Raw genomic sequence first — 17,620 nt, 5'->3', positions numbered from 1 at the left:
TATATCATCTCCTTAAATTTCGGAGGCATCTTTAAATCTTAACCTTTAAAATGGAATCATCTCCTTAAATTTTGGAGGCATCTTTAAATCCTAACATTTGAGGCAGCTATGCTCCTCTAAATAGTTTATTAATAAAAACACACATCTATACAATTTGAATTATTAAAAAACATCTAGAGATCACTATACAATTTACTATTTTAAAAATTAATGCAAATCATTATACTTATTTGATGTCACTACCACTATTATTTGATGTCACTGCCACTACAAGATGTGAATGGAATAACCAAAGAAAAAAATTGAGCAAAGATGCAACAATAGAAGGAATAAATATATTATTAATGGTCATTTAATAATTTTTGTAAATTAGTGAGATGAGGAGTAAACAATTCATGAACCTTGTTACAACAGATTTAAATATATAATTTAATCCAAATTGTTCACTATCAATAAATTAAATTCAACTTTAATCCTAAATCAGTTTGAACAAGTTATACCAAATGTAACTAAAATAAATCCTAACCTTAATTCATATTGAATACTAACAATAAACCAAATTAAATATCAATTATAAAATTAATTGAATCATAAACCAAATTGAACCCTCACACAAAACCAAAATAAACCCTAATATTAAACTAATGTGATCCCTAACCCTAAACCAAACCAGATTCCAAATTGAAACCTACCCTTTACAAAACACTTAGGCAAATTAAACTCTAACCCTTATTAAACAATAACCCAAATTGAACCCTCTAACATAAACTCTAAACCAATTTGACTAACTAACACTAAACTAATGTAATTCCTAACCCTAAACCACACCAAATTTGAAATTAAAACCTACCCCTTACAAAATGTGAATTGATTACAAATTACTTTTCTTCCCATGATTGCAGTGATTGGTATATGGCTATTGTAATCATCACTTTCAAAAGATTTCTCTAATTAATCAATATACCCTGGTATTAATTTTTTAAAATATTTTTCAGATTTTTTTGTATGAAAAAATAAGAAATATAAAATTACTATTGATGATGCTCAGTTATTCTTATTTATCTAATATAATTATTAATAAAATTTATATTGATATAACCTTTGTTAATTTTAAAAATTTATTGATGTTTCAAATTATTTCATAAAAGTTAAACTCTTAATTAAGTATTTTATTTGATTATCATTAGGATTTGATTATTGTATGAATAACTAATATCAATTTTTTAATTCATTAATAGGAGAAGACAAACTAAGCTAACAGGTAACTAATAAATTAATCATAGGTAGGTTGGGTAGTAGTAACTCATATTAGTAAGATAATAAATGTGTATGTGGTACTCCATCTCAAGTGTATGTGTAATAAGAATGTTTTGGGATGATGACAATACTAAGTGGGAGAGAATATTTGATTCTAAATTGCACTTTTCTATAATAGTAGGGAATGACATTATAGTATGCCTTGTTGGATCTTTCAGGCCATTTGTTGTACAAAGCAAATAAATAAGTTACAACACAGGTCTGGCAAATGCCATAGCTCGCAATGACCATACACCCAAAGAAATTAAAAATGTTTCCAAACTATTGTGATTGTCAAAAACCCCAAGACTTATGGAGTCATGTGATCTCTTTGGTTGGTTTTTGTAAAAGTTATTTTTACCAAACAAGGCTTTTCATACTTTGTTTTGTGATTTAACAAAAATATATTGTTAAATATTTTCTTATTGTTTCGGACCAATTTTCATACTTTTCTAAGATTAGCTCTCTGAAATGAGCTTTCTTATAGAAATTCACCAAGTTCAAATTACATTGATAATAATTTAACAAAACCAATTCCCACAAGATTTCAATGCAGATAACATAGATAATGTACTAATTTACCAATGTGGTTTAAGAGCAAACTATTTAAACAAAAGTATGCAAAATGAATGGTCAATACATTGAATCTCATCTATCTAGTGTCTTATTAGTCCTATAATTTGTTCATATGCAGAATTGGAAGATCTAATGCCTTGATGAACAAAATATAGGATTCTTATACATGTATGTTTCTCTTGGAATTTGATTCTTGTAGACACAATTTATTCTTATTAGACATGAGATATATCCATATAATTTTATTCTCAATCATTAAGTTTTTTCTTTTTCTTTTTTCACCAAGGTTAGAATTTTTACTTCAACAAACTCTCTGCATAGAACTCCTTCCAAATAGTTGATGTGGTTTTTAGTATCCAAACTATCGGTTATGTTAATTTGGGTGTTGTGGAGTGGGTAATCATCTTAAAGTTTTGACAATTATTTGAAAGATTGCATATTTGTTATCAACTGGCAGCTTAGAACTTATAATGAGTAGGGTTCTAAAAGTATTATAAATTTGAAAACAGTGAAGAATATGAGAAATCTTATTATATATATATTCTTCAAGTTACATCCACAATAAAATTTGGAGGCTTATTTTACAATAGATGATTGTGGAAAAATATTATGAAATCTAATAGAGATAGCCATAATAACATGCATACACAATGATTTATCAAGAGAAAAGCCTTTTCAAAGAAAAACTCCAGATTCCAAAAACAGCTCAATATATTATTTAATAATTAATAACAAGTACAATATACTTATATGTCCTCATTTATGGTTTATCTGAAGGTGCTCCTTATCCAATAATATACCATCCGAATAGAAATGTGCCTACAGAGGCACACTTTGTAGGGGCCTGATGCTGGGCCCTTGCAAAGAACCTAATGCATGAAGATACACTGAAGACAAAAACCCCGAGACCTATGGAGTCATGTGTTCTCTTCTGTTGGTTTCTGTAAACTCTTCTGCAGGCTGTCTCCAATGTCAATCAACATCGTCAAGAGTAGTTTTTATCTAAAATATCAATAAAATATATGCAACTTGTACATGCAACGAATGCTAGCAATTAGATTGGCTGAATAGGTGAAGACTAATCATTGTTCAATGATTTGAGCCTCCGCAGTAGTTCCATGGCAGCAACTAATAAATATTTATATTGAGAGTGCTTTGAATGCAATGGCTTTACTTTGACTTCATGGGTGTGGACGTGCAATTCATATTAAAATTCTTTAGATTTATAATTAACTCAATAATTAAATAGTTACATAGTTACAGTATTTTGTATTGTGCATTTTTATATATCTATAATCTTAAATTTTTAAGAATTAAATAGTTACAATATTTTCTATTATATATTACTGTATACATACTATATCAATCTACATTGAAATTTTATGGCAATATTTATGCAACATGTGGGATGCATTATTAATAAATTAAAAATCAAAAACTTGTTCTATTCTAATTTTAAATTAATAACTAAATAAGATCAAAAATATATTGTACATGCTACATAGACAAAAAAAAAATAAAAAATATAAAATTCGCAACAAATTACTGTAGAATAGCATGCAATTGACAAATGTGCACGTGCACTATAAGAAGCTCCCTCTTTCCAAGGTACAAGATTCTTTACCTGGCACACTTATCACCATAATTATATTATCCAAAGTTCTGTCAAATGTACTTATTGCCATAATCATGTCATCCAAGCTCGTTCCCTCGATTTTCTTAAGAACTGATAAAGATAGGGTTTTGGTTCAAACGACGCCATCCTCCAGTTTCTGTTTTCCATTTTACAGGGTGGAAGGCGTTGCCAAAACCCTTCCTTTAGATTATATGCAAACACCTTTACACTTTCACCACCATATAGAGAGCTGAAGCATAGGTAATCTCCCACACAAACACACTCTCCAGACCACCAATCTTTATCAAGATATTCATGGAGCGACAGTCGAGGCATTCTTAAAAATTCTTTCCACTTCCAAACCAACTCATTCTGCTCGTCCTGAAACAACTCCCAGATAACAATTCCGTCCTTAGTCCGGCCAAGTTCGCAAATCTTGTGTACACTGGATGGATGAATTATGTCAAGCCTCCGATGGTTGAGCATGTCAAGCCTCCGATGGTTGAGCATGATGAATACGAAAAGAACAGACGAACCATATGAAACCATAGATAAAAGCAAAAGATCTTGATCTTCAACCATTTCAGATGGTAATGGAGCTACTGTAACAGGGCTAATGAAACCCTCATCTTGGATTTTGAAACCTACGATAACCCTATGTTCCCATGGTTCCCTCCAAAAAATAGTGTCATTGCACACAACCATTTCATTATAGTAAATATTTGAATACTGCGTTTCCCCTACAAATTGAAACTTTATATTCCATGAATGTTTAAAATAGTGGTAGATCTGGAAGGAAAATTTTTCAAAATTTGAGCAGACTACTAAATAGGGTTCGCTAATGAAACCCTCATCTTGGATTTTGAAACCTACGATAACCCTATGTTCCCATGGTTCCCTCCAAAAAATAGTGTCATTGCACACAACCATTTCATTACAGTAAATATGTGAATACTGCGTTTCCCCTACAAATTGAAACTTTATATTCCATGAATCTTTAAAATAGTGGTAGATCTGGAAGGAAAATTTTTCAAAATTTGAGCAGACTACTAAATAGGGTTCTTTTTTTCCTCGCTGCACAATATGCATAAACTTGTGGGTGGCATCTATTTCTATCTTTGCATAAGATCTCATAAGAGGATTGCAAACAAATAATTGCGAAATCAACATTTCTTGAAATTGCAGTAACCCCAACCCTACTCTTCGTAAAAATCTAGTGTTGCCTCCCTTAGGTTTTGGAAGAAAAGAGAGACAAATTCCTCCATTTTTGTGCAGAAAAGCAATATGTCATACAACGCCAATTTGTATCCTTTTCCTCATTGCAGATGAGAAGCCATGGATATTGAATTGGTAGTGAAGATCAAAAATTGTCTGAAGACAAAATAGAATTCCATTCTTTAAAGATTATGCGAGAGCTATAGATTGATTCCAATGGAAGCTTTGAAAATATCAATTCCTTCAAATCTTGAGGCAGCTTAGATATACCACACTGATTTCTGTCTCCTTCAACTGCTACGATGGATTCTGGCTTCATTTCTTCCATTTCGTTCCACCCCTAGCTTCCAACTAATTAATGATTTTTATTCTTCAAATCCGTGATGAAGTACTATTTTATTTTTTATTTTTTGGTAAATCTTAACTTCCTTTTATAGTCCTTAAACACTACATGTTATTGGGCCAAGAGTAGCCGACCTTTAAAAAATAAAAAACTAACATTTGCAGCAAAATGTGGTGCAAGGGCTACACCAATAGCAATGTATACTTTCAATGATATATTGTAGGGTACAAAATTACATAATCTTAAAAAATTGCATTTATTAATGATAATATTTTGTTTGACGTAAATAATTGAGTCTAAAATATAAAAAATCTAAATACAAATGTTAGAATTTCTTGTTTTCGTTTGACATGCCTCCACTACAGATCCACTTTTCCCTTAGAACCCTTTTTTTGTGTTTCAACATTTCTTATCTTGACATGCCTATTAAATTTTTCATCCGTGGCATGATTTTCCCTCCAAGACAATTCTTACCTTCTAACCCTAAACTTTAATCTTATCCTAATTCTAATCCTAAAATTAAACACAATTCTAACCCTAACCATACTTTTTATTATAAGACTTACCCTAACTATATCTATAACCCTATTAATCATAATTTCAAGTGTAATTATAACCCTTACTAAATTTACTTAATTGTAGTTGTATCTCTTAATTTATTTCTAACTCTACAGCTAATCCTAACACTACCTCTATTTCTAACCCATCATTACCTTAATAAATGCTAAATAACCTTTGTACCCTAATTGCAATCATAACGCTAATTATAACACTAATCCTATTTATAAACATAATTCTTACCCTAACAATAGGTTTGATTATAAGACTTATCCTAACTCTATCATAACCCTAACCCTAACCCTAATTCCAAGTGTAATTATAACCTTAATACTAAATTTATTGAATTGTACTTGTATCTCTAAATTTACTTCTAACTAGATAGCTAGTCCTAATAATAACTCTATTTCTAACCCTAAGCTCCATCATTATCTTAATCAAATGCTAAATAACTTTCATCCCAACCCTAATTCTAATTGTACCCTAATTGTAATCAAGTTCTTATCGTAACACTAACTCTATTTCTAATGCTAACTCTTATATTGTAAATGTAATCCAAATTTTTATCTAGCCCAACCCTAACCCTACATATAGCCTCAATTCTAACACTTCATCATAATTGCAATCATAACCTTCATTGTAACCATAACCCTAATTGTAATTGCAAAAATAATTTTAACCCTATAATTACACTCATTCTATCCCACTTGCAACTGTAATCATCATGATAAATCTAATTTTATTTTGATTTAATAATAATAATAATATTTATAGTGGTGATCTTAATTCTACCTATAATAGTTAAATTACTCATAGACATTATTATTATATATTTATAGTATTTAAATCAAATTTATGCCAAAATAATTATAACAGTGATTTTAATTCTAACTCTAAATTTACTTCTAACTCTATAGCTAATCCTAATGCTAACTCTATTTCTAACCCTAAGCTCCATCACTACGTTAATCAAATGCTTACTATCCTTCATCCTAACCGTAGCTCCAATTGTAAACATAATGCTAATTTTAACACTAACCCTATTTCTAACCCTAGCTCTTATATTGTAAATGTAATCAAAATTTTAATCTGCAACCCTAACCGTATAACCTCAATTCTAACACTAATCATAATTGCAAGTATAACCTTCATTGTAACCATAACCATAATTGTAATTGTAAAAATAATTATACCCATAAATTCATTTGTCATGCCCAAATGGACATGACACAACACCCAACAATTTTTTTTTTTATTAAACATATAATCTATTAATATAGCTTGACATGCAAGGATGTAATGTGATCAAACATGCACTAGCGAATGATGCTTGCACATGAATGTTCCAAGAAAAGTGGAGGCAACTCAAGTACACTGGTGGATGCACATCATTGCGCACACACAAGAAGTTTGCTTTTTATGCTATGACTTGATTCTACATCTAGCCTAGTTTCGCTCAAATCAAAATTTTGTATCTCCCCTATAATATTGAGGTTCCACAATATTCATAAAGGTGTCAAGAGTTATAAACAATATTCTTATGACTCCAAAATAATCTGTTTATTATAAGAAATAACATTATCATTCATGATTAATATTGTCATTTACAATGTTACCAAATCTATTATTGAATATACAATGAATAGAATGTAAGGACAACATTAATTTTAGACACATAACAATTTATCTAATAAAAAGTGATAAATTCAACTAAAATAATATTACCTCATTGATTTTCAAAATTATTCACAAATCAAACTAATTGACGTTTTTAAACTATTCAATTAATGGTTACCAGAATTTGCTTAAAAGAATATGTTAACATTACTTCATCCCTAGTCTTTCCTGCTTACAGTTTTATGGTACTTTCCCTCTAACGGCCGTTTGCTTCCTGCTTCCCATTAACTATTCTATTTGTGCGTTGCGACTTGTTATGAATGGGGTTAGGGGGAGCTTATGGGCTTCCCAAACCCTTGGGCCATGTGATTGTGTTGCTTTTCCAGAAGACCCTCTGGTGACAGATTCGTCCTGTCACCTTTCTGCTCCTTAGTACAGCCATGATGTTTTTGCAGAACTTTTATTAGTGTCCTACGTGGATAAGCTTCTCTCTTCCCATAAAGCTCATAATTCTCACAGCCCGTCTTTCTTTATTACGATCATTCCCCAGAATTCTACTGATGTTCTTTAAAAACACTCGCTTGAACTGGCCCTGCTTGGTGTCAATCCTGACAAAAGAAATCTTGATACCCCTAAACGCATGCCGGGAAATCCCAAGAAAAACAATAAACAGTCGGAGGGGAAAAGCATTACTATAGAGCTGGAGGTGCATAATTCTGATGATGAAGGGGAAAAACTGACAGAACAAGGAAACTTGAGACCAGTTTGGGTGAGAGAAGGTCAGCCCATCTGCAGGCGAAAGGAAGAAGAGATTTAAATAAGCAAGTGGAAAGCCTGGCCAAGGATAATCTGTAGGAAATCTATGACTTGTAGCAGGAAGATGACTCGAAGGATAACTCGAAAGATGAGGACTTCCAGGTGGAAGAAGAAGAACCTGAAGTTAAACCTAATAATGAAATGGAGGAAATAGATGAAGAAGAGGAAGGGGAGGATCAAAGTAGCAACACTGAAAGTGAACCAGAGTCCTCGATCAAAACCCATGTCCGCCCCAACATCTCTGAAGATGAAGATATGGTGCCGTGTTCGCCTATGTCATCTATGCATGATGAGAGCTGTAAGATGGAAGGGAAATTATGTGATATGAGAGAAACTCTCAAGCCTGGAACAAAAAAAATGAAGAGAAGGACAGAAAAATCCAACTACTGTGTGATGTAGTTAACTCTCTTTGTTGCATTATGGATGATATCATAAAAAGAAAGTGGCCAAGCAGGAGTGAAGGAGTTGGACAACGAAGGGGAAATGCACCAGAACAACACTTGGGATAAAAATATGGGAAGACTCAAAAGGGATTGGAACCTGCTCAAGAAAGAGTAGATATTTTTTTTTCATCTACTTCCTTTTGCTTTTTGTTTATGTTCTACTCATGGTGAATTATCGGGGTCTGCGAACTCATTTTGATAAACTTTATATTTTATGGTCATACTAAGACTTTTATTTTTAAGTTTATGGATGATATGAATACCAAAATTGTTAGTTTTAGGACTATAGATTTACTGGGATTTTTCTATTTAAAGGTTGGAATCTTGTTAGAATATGTAGAAACAACTATAGGGTTATGAGGGTTTTTGATTACTTTTGATGGGGGACTAGGTTTTTTCTTCTGGCTTCTGGTGGCTGCATCCTTGTCTCTAGTTCAGGGTCATCTCCCTGCTAATCTAATAAAAAACATTACTTCATCCCTTAATATAGATGACCCATCTTGGCAATAAACCTTTTACTATAATTATCTATTTCATGGACTTAATTGTTATGGTGAGAAACTCTAATCATTGAAGACAATTGCACCTACTAGTAATTATAATATTAGCACAAATGTTTCTTAGATACTCAACCATTAAGTAGGGGGTAATAGTGGAATGACAATGGTTGGATAATTAGTTTTGTTTATAATCATATTTATCCATTAACTTTGTTTAAAATAAATAATAGAAATAACAATCATATATTTATAATAAAAAATAAGTTTTATCTTAATATGATTACTATACAATTCATTAATACCAATTCAATAAATGACTATAATATTAATATGATTTTTTTGTCATTAATATATATGAGTAGAAGCCATAATTCTCATTCATATGCATACGTAGTCATTCAAATGCCTTCAAAAGTTCTTTTCTATATTTATAACTAATTTAATTTCATGCCTTGAATTGGCTTTGTAGGTTGCTTACAATTCATAAATTAGAAACAACTTGTGAGCCAAAGGAAGCCTATCATAATGAGGAGAGATCCATGTTTCAATAAGATTATCTGCTAATTATTCTAACAATTCTTAAGTAAGCTTGTAAGCAACGAAGAATCAGAAGGTGAGCTACATTGAAGAGGGGTTGACTATCACATCAGTTTGAAGTCAATGTAAATATAGTAATTGAGACTACATAATAATAAGATATTGATTCAGCACAAATGCCAACTAAGATAAAATTAAAATACTAATATAAAAAATAAAAAAATTAAACTTTTATAGTGAGGAAACCCATTGAAGACTATTAAGACAACTAGGAAGACTATTAGTCAACGCCCAAATGACTACTTCTTAAGTTGATGTTTTGGATTTAGCAAGACCGTGGGTTCAAATCTCACAGGTTGGCAAAACAGAGTTCATAATTGTATATTCTCACCATCACACATTCTCATCTCATCCAACTTTCCTCTTAAACTATTTTCTTTAGCAATCTTGACATGTTCATCACCGCTATAAATATCTTCTTGTGATTTTTTTGTTGTTCTTTTTTCTGATCATTAGTTAGGGTGATACCAATTGATGGTATGATGAAAGAATAAGTATCCGGTAGAATACTGAGAGGGGAGGTGGAGGGGGGGGTGAATCAGTATATTGAAAAATTGATACAAAGCTCCCAAACTCAAATTCAATCACACAAAGTAAACTTATTTCAGTCAAGATCAATATTCATAGGAATACTAGACATCAACCGGTTTGACTATTATAATAACTTAATAGTAAACAACTTCAAACTTTATGAATCATCAACAATGCTTAATCAAAACTCACACATCCATCTTACAATGCTTCTAGATATCATGCGTTATCTTAAATTAATCTAATTAACATATAAGATCACAACCACAAAAGCATTCACCACTTGACACAAATGTTTATACGTGGAAAACCCAAATAGCTAAAAACCATGGTGAGATGGGACTCACAAAGATAGCTATCTGAACTCTTTTAAAGTTGGTGAGATTGAGGATTTCTCATATATCATGTCTGAGCTAGTTGAGTTTATATCCTTTTCTGGGTTATTGGATATCCCTCTAATTGGATCTAAATCCACTTGGATAACCAGAAGGTTTGGGGATTAGTTGATTTAGGTCAGGTTAGATAGAGTGCTGATCTCTTCCAATTGGAACTACCTTGATTCCTTCTATCTCTAGTTCTCTCTTTGATCAAGGTCTGATCATAATGATACTCTTTTAAGGTTGAATGAGCTTGGGAACCGTAAATTTAATGATTTGAAGTATGAGATGATGTGGGCCCAACACAAGGACTTTAGTACATTGGTTAAGAAATGGTGGAATACTCCTATTTTGGCCACCCCCTTGTTTAAAATTGCTCAAACTCTCAAAATCCGAAAAGAGAAACTTAAAGGATGGAACCAATACTTATTTGGTAAAATCTTTGACCAAAAAAAGAACATCATAAATGGTCAGAGTGTGATTCAAACTAAAATGGAAGAGAGAACTGATTAGGAGGAAGAGTTTAAACAATAAATGGACTTGACAAACCAATTGCTCATACTTAATATAAAAGAAAAAGTGTTTTAGAAATTGAAGTAAAGATTACAATGGCTTAAGGAGGGGGACAAGAACACTAACTTCTTCCACCAATCTACTTTGAAGCATAGAACTATGAATAGAATAAGTAAACTCTTGAGAGTATATGGATCATATGGTTGCCTTATTCATTGAATCTCTAAGTCTAAACAATCCCATGAAATAGGGTGGCGGTCAGGACAGGAACAATATTTGGGATGTTATCCCAGAGATTATTGAAGTCGTAAGTGGATGTCCTAAGGGATACTTTTCCTATGAAAAAGGTCTAAGATAGGGTGATCTCCTCTCCCCTATCTATTTAGTATTGTTGCTGAAGTGTTGGGAAGAAATATAGAAAAACTCAGAATAGAGGGCTCCCTCAAAGGATCCAAGGCGGCCTCCACCCAGAACCCCATTACTGACCAACATATTGTGAAAGACACTATAATTTTTGGAGAAGCTTTTGTCCCGAAGGAAAAATAGTGGAAAATAACCTGAGACAACTATGCTTAAATTTCAGGACAATATATAAACTTTGTCAAAAGTAAACTCTTCTTTATGAATGTCAAATCTAGACTTCAAGCTAAAATCTCCTCTATCCATGGTTGTTAAGCTACTACCCTCCTAGATTCATATCTTGGGCTCCCCCTCATCTCCAAACACCCTTATCTAAAGTTTTGGAGTGGCATGCTTGAAAGGTTCCAAAATAAATTGGTTGGCTGGAAAGGAAAGCTCCTTGCATGGCATGAAAATTATAACTTGTCAAGTCCTATTTGAAAAATATATCAATCTACTACCTCTCTGTATTCAAAATGTCAGGCTTTGTTGCTGATAAGATAGAGAGAATTCAAAAAAGGTTTCTAGGGGCTAGCACTAAATAAAGAGGTAGACTTTCCTTGGTTTCTTGGAAAAACATTTATAAATGATTGAAGTGTAGAGGGTTGGGTATAAGAAAGATAAAGTCCTTTAACAAAGCCCTCATCACCAAAATTGGTCGGAAATTAGCTTAAGCAAAAAAGGATTGAACGGATGTCCCTGTTCGTTCTACTATTTATAATTATGTGGCTAGAACCAGAAATGACATCAAAAGAAGTGGCAAGATATTCATAGGAAATGGTATAAATACTAACTTTTGGAAGGACCCTTGGTTGCACAATTTGCCCCTAGATCATATCCCACAATTCAAGAATATCAAGCAATTCTTAAGAAGACACTATGGAAATAATGTACACGACTACATAATTTGGAAATCGGATTGTGCTTCTTAGAAAGATTTGAATTGAATGGTTTCCTCTTGGTTGAATGTTCATCCTACCAATGAAAATCAACTTTTTCACGAGGCTTCTAAACTCTCTACTCTTCTGCCCAATTGCTCTCTTTACTCTCCCTTTGGTGGAAGATGACTGGATTTGGAAATGTAATGCCTCAGGCAATTTCAAGATAAAATCATCTTACCAAAATTTGGAAGAAGACACCACTAAAGACTTCAATTGGAAATATATTTGGATCAAGGGTCTCATCCCAAAAATCAATTATTTTTGGTAGGATACAACCCATGGAAGGATCCTCATGATTGATAATTTGAATAGACGAGGATTATTTCTTGCTAATAGATGCGAGCTTTGCCAAAAGGAAATGAAAAGTATTGAACACATATTCCTTCATTACGTTTATGCCCAACAAATTTGGGAAGAGATTCTAATCAAGTTGAGAACTAGTTGGACTCAACCTAGAAATATGAAATACTTTATAGAAGCTTGGCATTAATCTCCTTAGTTGCACTGGGTGGCAAAAAGTATTTGGTATCAAACTCCCCCATTCTTGGCATGGAAATTCTTGAAGGAACAAAACAATAGGATCTTTAGAGAATGAAATGAGAAGAAAAAGGAACTATCATAACCCACCAAGTTAAAGAAAATGTTTATGCTCAACCCTCAGCTTCTTCCAAAATTTATCCCTCCCTCTTGGACCTTCGGCTAAGACAAGTCTAGGGATTCGTCACAATATTTAGGAACTTAACTTGAAAAAAATAATACTGAGAAAGAACTCTTCTTGGAAAACTCCTTAACCAAGATGGATTAAAGGTAACTTTGATGGATGTTCTAAAGGTAACCCTAGGGTTTCAAGGGCAAGATGCTTAATAAGAGACCATAATGGTAAAATTCTTGTGGGATATGGTTCCAACCTTGGGACTGCCAATAATGAAAATAATGAAGCCTCGATGACTTGGATGGGTCTCCTAATATTACAAATTATCTTGAGGAAGAATGTTATCCTCGAACGTGACTCTAAATTAATCATGGACTGGCTTAACAATGCTATCTCTCCGTCATGGGAAGTCAGGGGTGTGGTTAACAAGTGCAAAATCATCTTGTCATCTTTTGATAGTATTAAGTTACAACATGTCTACAAGGAGGGAAATAGGATGGTGAACCTTAATGCTAATCAAAGTGTTGGAAATAAAGAATGGCAGGTTTTTAATTTTGAAAATAGCTCCATAGAGCTTAAAGAAATCCTTGTGCAGGAATGATAGAATGCAAGCAGATAATTTGGTGTTTCTATTTTTTGGGTTCTTTTTGGTCAATGTTTTGAATTATTCCAAAATGATCATCCTTTTTCAAATTTTTAAAAGAAAAGTGGGCCCCTACATGATGTTGTCTCTATTGGTTCTCTCTCTAGCTATATAGTTGAGGTGGATTGTGCCCTCGATCAGAAATTTCTCATTGCGGATGTGAAAGCGAGGGATGGAGATGGCATATGGATTCAGGGAGATATTGTCTTCATTATGTAGATAGGGAAAGCCTTAGATTTTTGTGCTACCTTTACAAGAAATGATTGCATTTAGTGTTACACTTGTAAGAAATTTAATTCGAGTATAGTTAAAATAAACAATATTAAAAGTAATTCTTCAAGAAGAAGCTTGAAAGTGCAAAAATGTAGTTGCTTTTCCAATCACATTCACAAAGTTTTGTTGTGCTTTGTTCATCCTATTCTCAACATGGGTGGCCCTCTCAAGCACACTACACCTCATAATTGTTTGAGGTTTCTCCACAATAAGGAAATCTGGGAGCTTTTCCAAGTGGTTGGCTTCTCTCCCTTTTGCTTGGCATTAAAAGGTTATAACAAGGATCTCTCTGCTAGATTCTGCAACTCTTGGCATAATGGCATGGTCACGGTCGACAAAATTTCATTTACTGTGACTTCGGAGTACATTACGAAGGTGATAGGATTATAAAATGAAGGGGAAAGAGTTGAAAGGAAAAGCTCAGGAGATTATAAAGTTTTCTTAAAGTGGTTCTTTGAAAATGGCGAGAAACCATTGCCGCTCCATAATGGTTATGACCGCTCTGCTTTACCCAAAGCCCCTCCTATTGTTAGTTACCATGTCATGATATATTTTACCTTAGAGGGTAGATACCCTACTGTGCATGGGTATCATTTCCCTATGTTCAATCACGTTAGGCACCACGAGAAAATTAATGTCTTTTTAACTGTTCTCCTCTCTTTAAATATTTATTTAAAATTGGGCTAAGCCCCAACTCCACTAGGGTCTAAATATCTTTTGTACAAGTTTGTTGTGGAAAACTCTCCTTCCGTTAACTGTCTTGTATTTGTGTCTAATAGTGTTGGTTTCTCTAAGAAGGCTCCTTTTAAATCCACCAAGTTGTTGCTCTTTGCCCGTAAAACTCAAAATTCTCCCAACCGTCTTTCTCTATTATGACCATTCTCAAGAATTCTACTGATTTTCTTTAAAAAGACTCCCTTGAATTGGCCCTGCTTGATGTTAATCCTGACAAGAAAAAGCTAGATACCCCTAAACGCATGGCAGAGAAAACAAAGAAAACCAATAAAGAGTCAGAGGGGAAAGGCATTACCATAGACCTGGAGGTGACAATTCTGATTATGAAGGGGAAAAAATGACAGAGCAGGGAAACATTGAGAGTAGTTTGGGTGAGAGAAGGTCATCCCATTTGCATGCGAAAGAAAGAAGAGATTTAAATAAGGAAGAGGAAAACTTGGTCAAGGCTAATATGTAGGAAATCCATGACTTGGAGGAGGAAGATGACTTGAAGGATAACTCGAAAGATGAGGAGTTCCAAGTGGAAGAAGATGAACCTGAAGTAAACCCTAATAATGAAATGGAGGAAATGGATGCAGAAGAGGAAGAGGAGGATGAAAGTAGAAACACTGAAAATGAACCAGAGTCCTCGATCAAAAGCCCTATCCACCCCAACATCTCTGAAGATGAAAATATGGTGTCGTGTTCTCCTATGTTGTCTATGCATGATGAGAACAGTAAGATGGAAGGGATGTTGCATGATACGAGAGAGAAACTGTCAACCCTGGAACAAAAAAATGAAGAGCAGGAAAGAAAAATCCAACTATTGCGTGATGCAGTAAACTCTCTTTGTTGCATTATGGATGGTATCATGAAGAGTGTTGTTCTAGTAACTATTTCAGGATATGGAATAATTAAGAAAAATAAAAAGAAAGTGGCCAAGGAGGAGTGATGGAGTTGGACGAGGGAGGGGACACAAACTAGAATGACGCATGGGATCAAAATCTGAGAAGACTCAAAAGGGATTGGAACCTACTCAAAAAAGAGTAGATATTTTTTTTTGGCTCCTTCCTTTTTCTTTTTGTTTATGTTCTACTTATGGTGGATTATTAGGGTCTGTGAACCCATTTTGATAAACTTTATGTTGTATGGTCATGCTAAGACTTTTATTTCTAGGTTTATGGATGATATGAACAACAAAATTGTTAGTTTTAGGACTACTCTTAATAGGTATAGTAGGATTTTTCTGTTTAAAGGTTGGAAGCTTGTTAGAATATGTAGAAACAACTATAGGGCTATGAGGGTTTTTTATTACTTTCGATGGGGGACTAGGATTTTTTTTTGGCTTCTAGTGGCTGCTTGGTGATGTATTGTTGTAATCCTTGTCTCTAGTTTAGGGTCATCTCCCTGCTAATGTAATAAAAAGCATTACTTCATCCCTTAAAATAGATGACCCATCTTGGCAATAAACCTTTTATTATAATTATCAATTTCATGATCATTGAAGACAATTGCACTTACTAGTAATTATAATATTAGCACAAATGTTTCTTAGATACTCAACCATTAAGTACTGGTAATAGTGGAATGACAATGGTTGGATTCATAGTTTTGTTTATAATCATATTTATCCAATAACTTTGTTTAAAATCAATAATAGAAATAACAATCATATATTTATAATAAAAAATAAGTTTTATCTTATTATGATTACTACTATAGAGTTCATTAATACCAATTCAATATATGACTATAATATTAATATGATTTTTTTTCATTAATATATAGTAGTAGAACACATAATTCTCATTCATATGCATATATAGCCATTCAAATGCCTTCAGAAGTTCTCTTCTATCTATAACTAATTTAATTTAATGTCATGCCTTGAATTGTCTTTGCAGTTTGCTTACAATTCATAAATTAGAAACAACTTGTGAGCCAAAGGAAGCCTATCACATTTAGGAGAGATCCATGTTTCAAAAAGATTATTCTAACAATTCTTAAGTAAGCTTGTAAGAAGGGAGAATCAGAAGGTGGCCTACATTGAAGTAGAAAACTAACAACATTAAAAGAAAAATAATTTAAAGATTCTTAACTTCTACAGTCCGTAATAGTTGTTGAGGGCCGTAATATCTATTGGATAAAACAATACTAATATCTATATGAGGTTTATGGTCATATCTAAGAGAAAACTTATTTTTACTTAATGTTAGAATTGAAAAGCCCCATAAAAATGAAGAGGGGTTGACTATCACATCAGTTTGAAGTCATTGTAAATATAATAATTGAGACTACATAATAATAAGATATTGATTCAGCACAAATGCCAGTCGAGATAAAATTAAAATACTAATAAAAAAAATAAAAAAACTCAAACTTTTATAGCGAGGAAAACCATTGAAGACTATTAATACCGCCAGGAAGACTATTAGTCAGCGCCCAAATGACTACTTCCTAAGTTGATGTTTTGGATTTGGCAAGACCATGGGTTCAAATCTCACAGGTTGGCAAAACAGAGTTCATAATCGTAAGGATTGTAAGATATGCTCCCATATAAATCACAGTAATCTATGAGCTTCAAAAACAATTGTTCAATCCAAGATTAATCACATTGTATTTTTATTTTATTTTTATTGTATTTAATCACAACCAAATGTGCATATAGTCAAATCAAGTTGAGTATCTCAAGTAACATCAAGTATGAAATATTTATAATCATCTATAGATGGGGCATCACACATTCTAACCCTAATCTTGATTATAAATCTAATTTTATTTTGTTTTAGTGATAATATTTATAGTGGTAATTAGTACACTGTGAGTTGGCCTAGTGGTGGAGAACTTGTGCTTGGGCCCATTACCCATAAAAACCTCCTACAGTCACATTATGAATATCAGTGTACACTATATCATCTCCTTAAATTTTGGAGACATCTTTAAATCTTAACCTTTAAAAAGGAATCATCTCCTTAAATTTTGGAGGCATCTTTAAATCCTA

At 32.9% G+C, this 17,620-nt stretch overlaps 1 protein-coding gene across 1 annotated transcript; it reads left to right on the top strand.

Annotated features, from left to right (window-relative positions):
- Positions 1-7,860: 7,860 nt before the first annotated feature.
- On the top strand, positions 7,861-15,571 carry LOC131063674 (uncharacterized). The gene is made up of 4 exons (XM_057997566.2): positions 7,861-7,989; positions 8,097-8,334; positions 14,818-14,948; positions 15,098-15,571. Exons 1-4 carry the CDS (start codon positions 7,861-7,863, stop codon positions 15,569-15,571), a joined length of 972 nt encoding a protein of 323 aa, XP_057853549.2.
- Positions 15,572-17,620: the final 2,049 nt, after the last annotated feature.

Source organism: Cryptomeria japonica, chromosome 9 (assembly GCF_030272615.1).
Source record: "Cryptomeria japonica chromosome 9, Sugi_1.0, whole genome shotgun sequence".
Lineage (NCBI taxonomy): Eukaryota > Viridiplantae > Streptophyta > Pinopsida > Cupressales > Cupressaceae > Cryptomeria > Cryptomeria japonica.
Note: the sequence above shows the minus strand (reverse complement) of the source record. Positions and strands in the feature narration are given on the sequence as shown.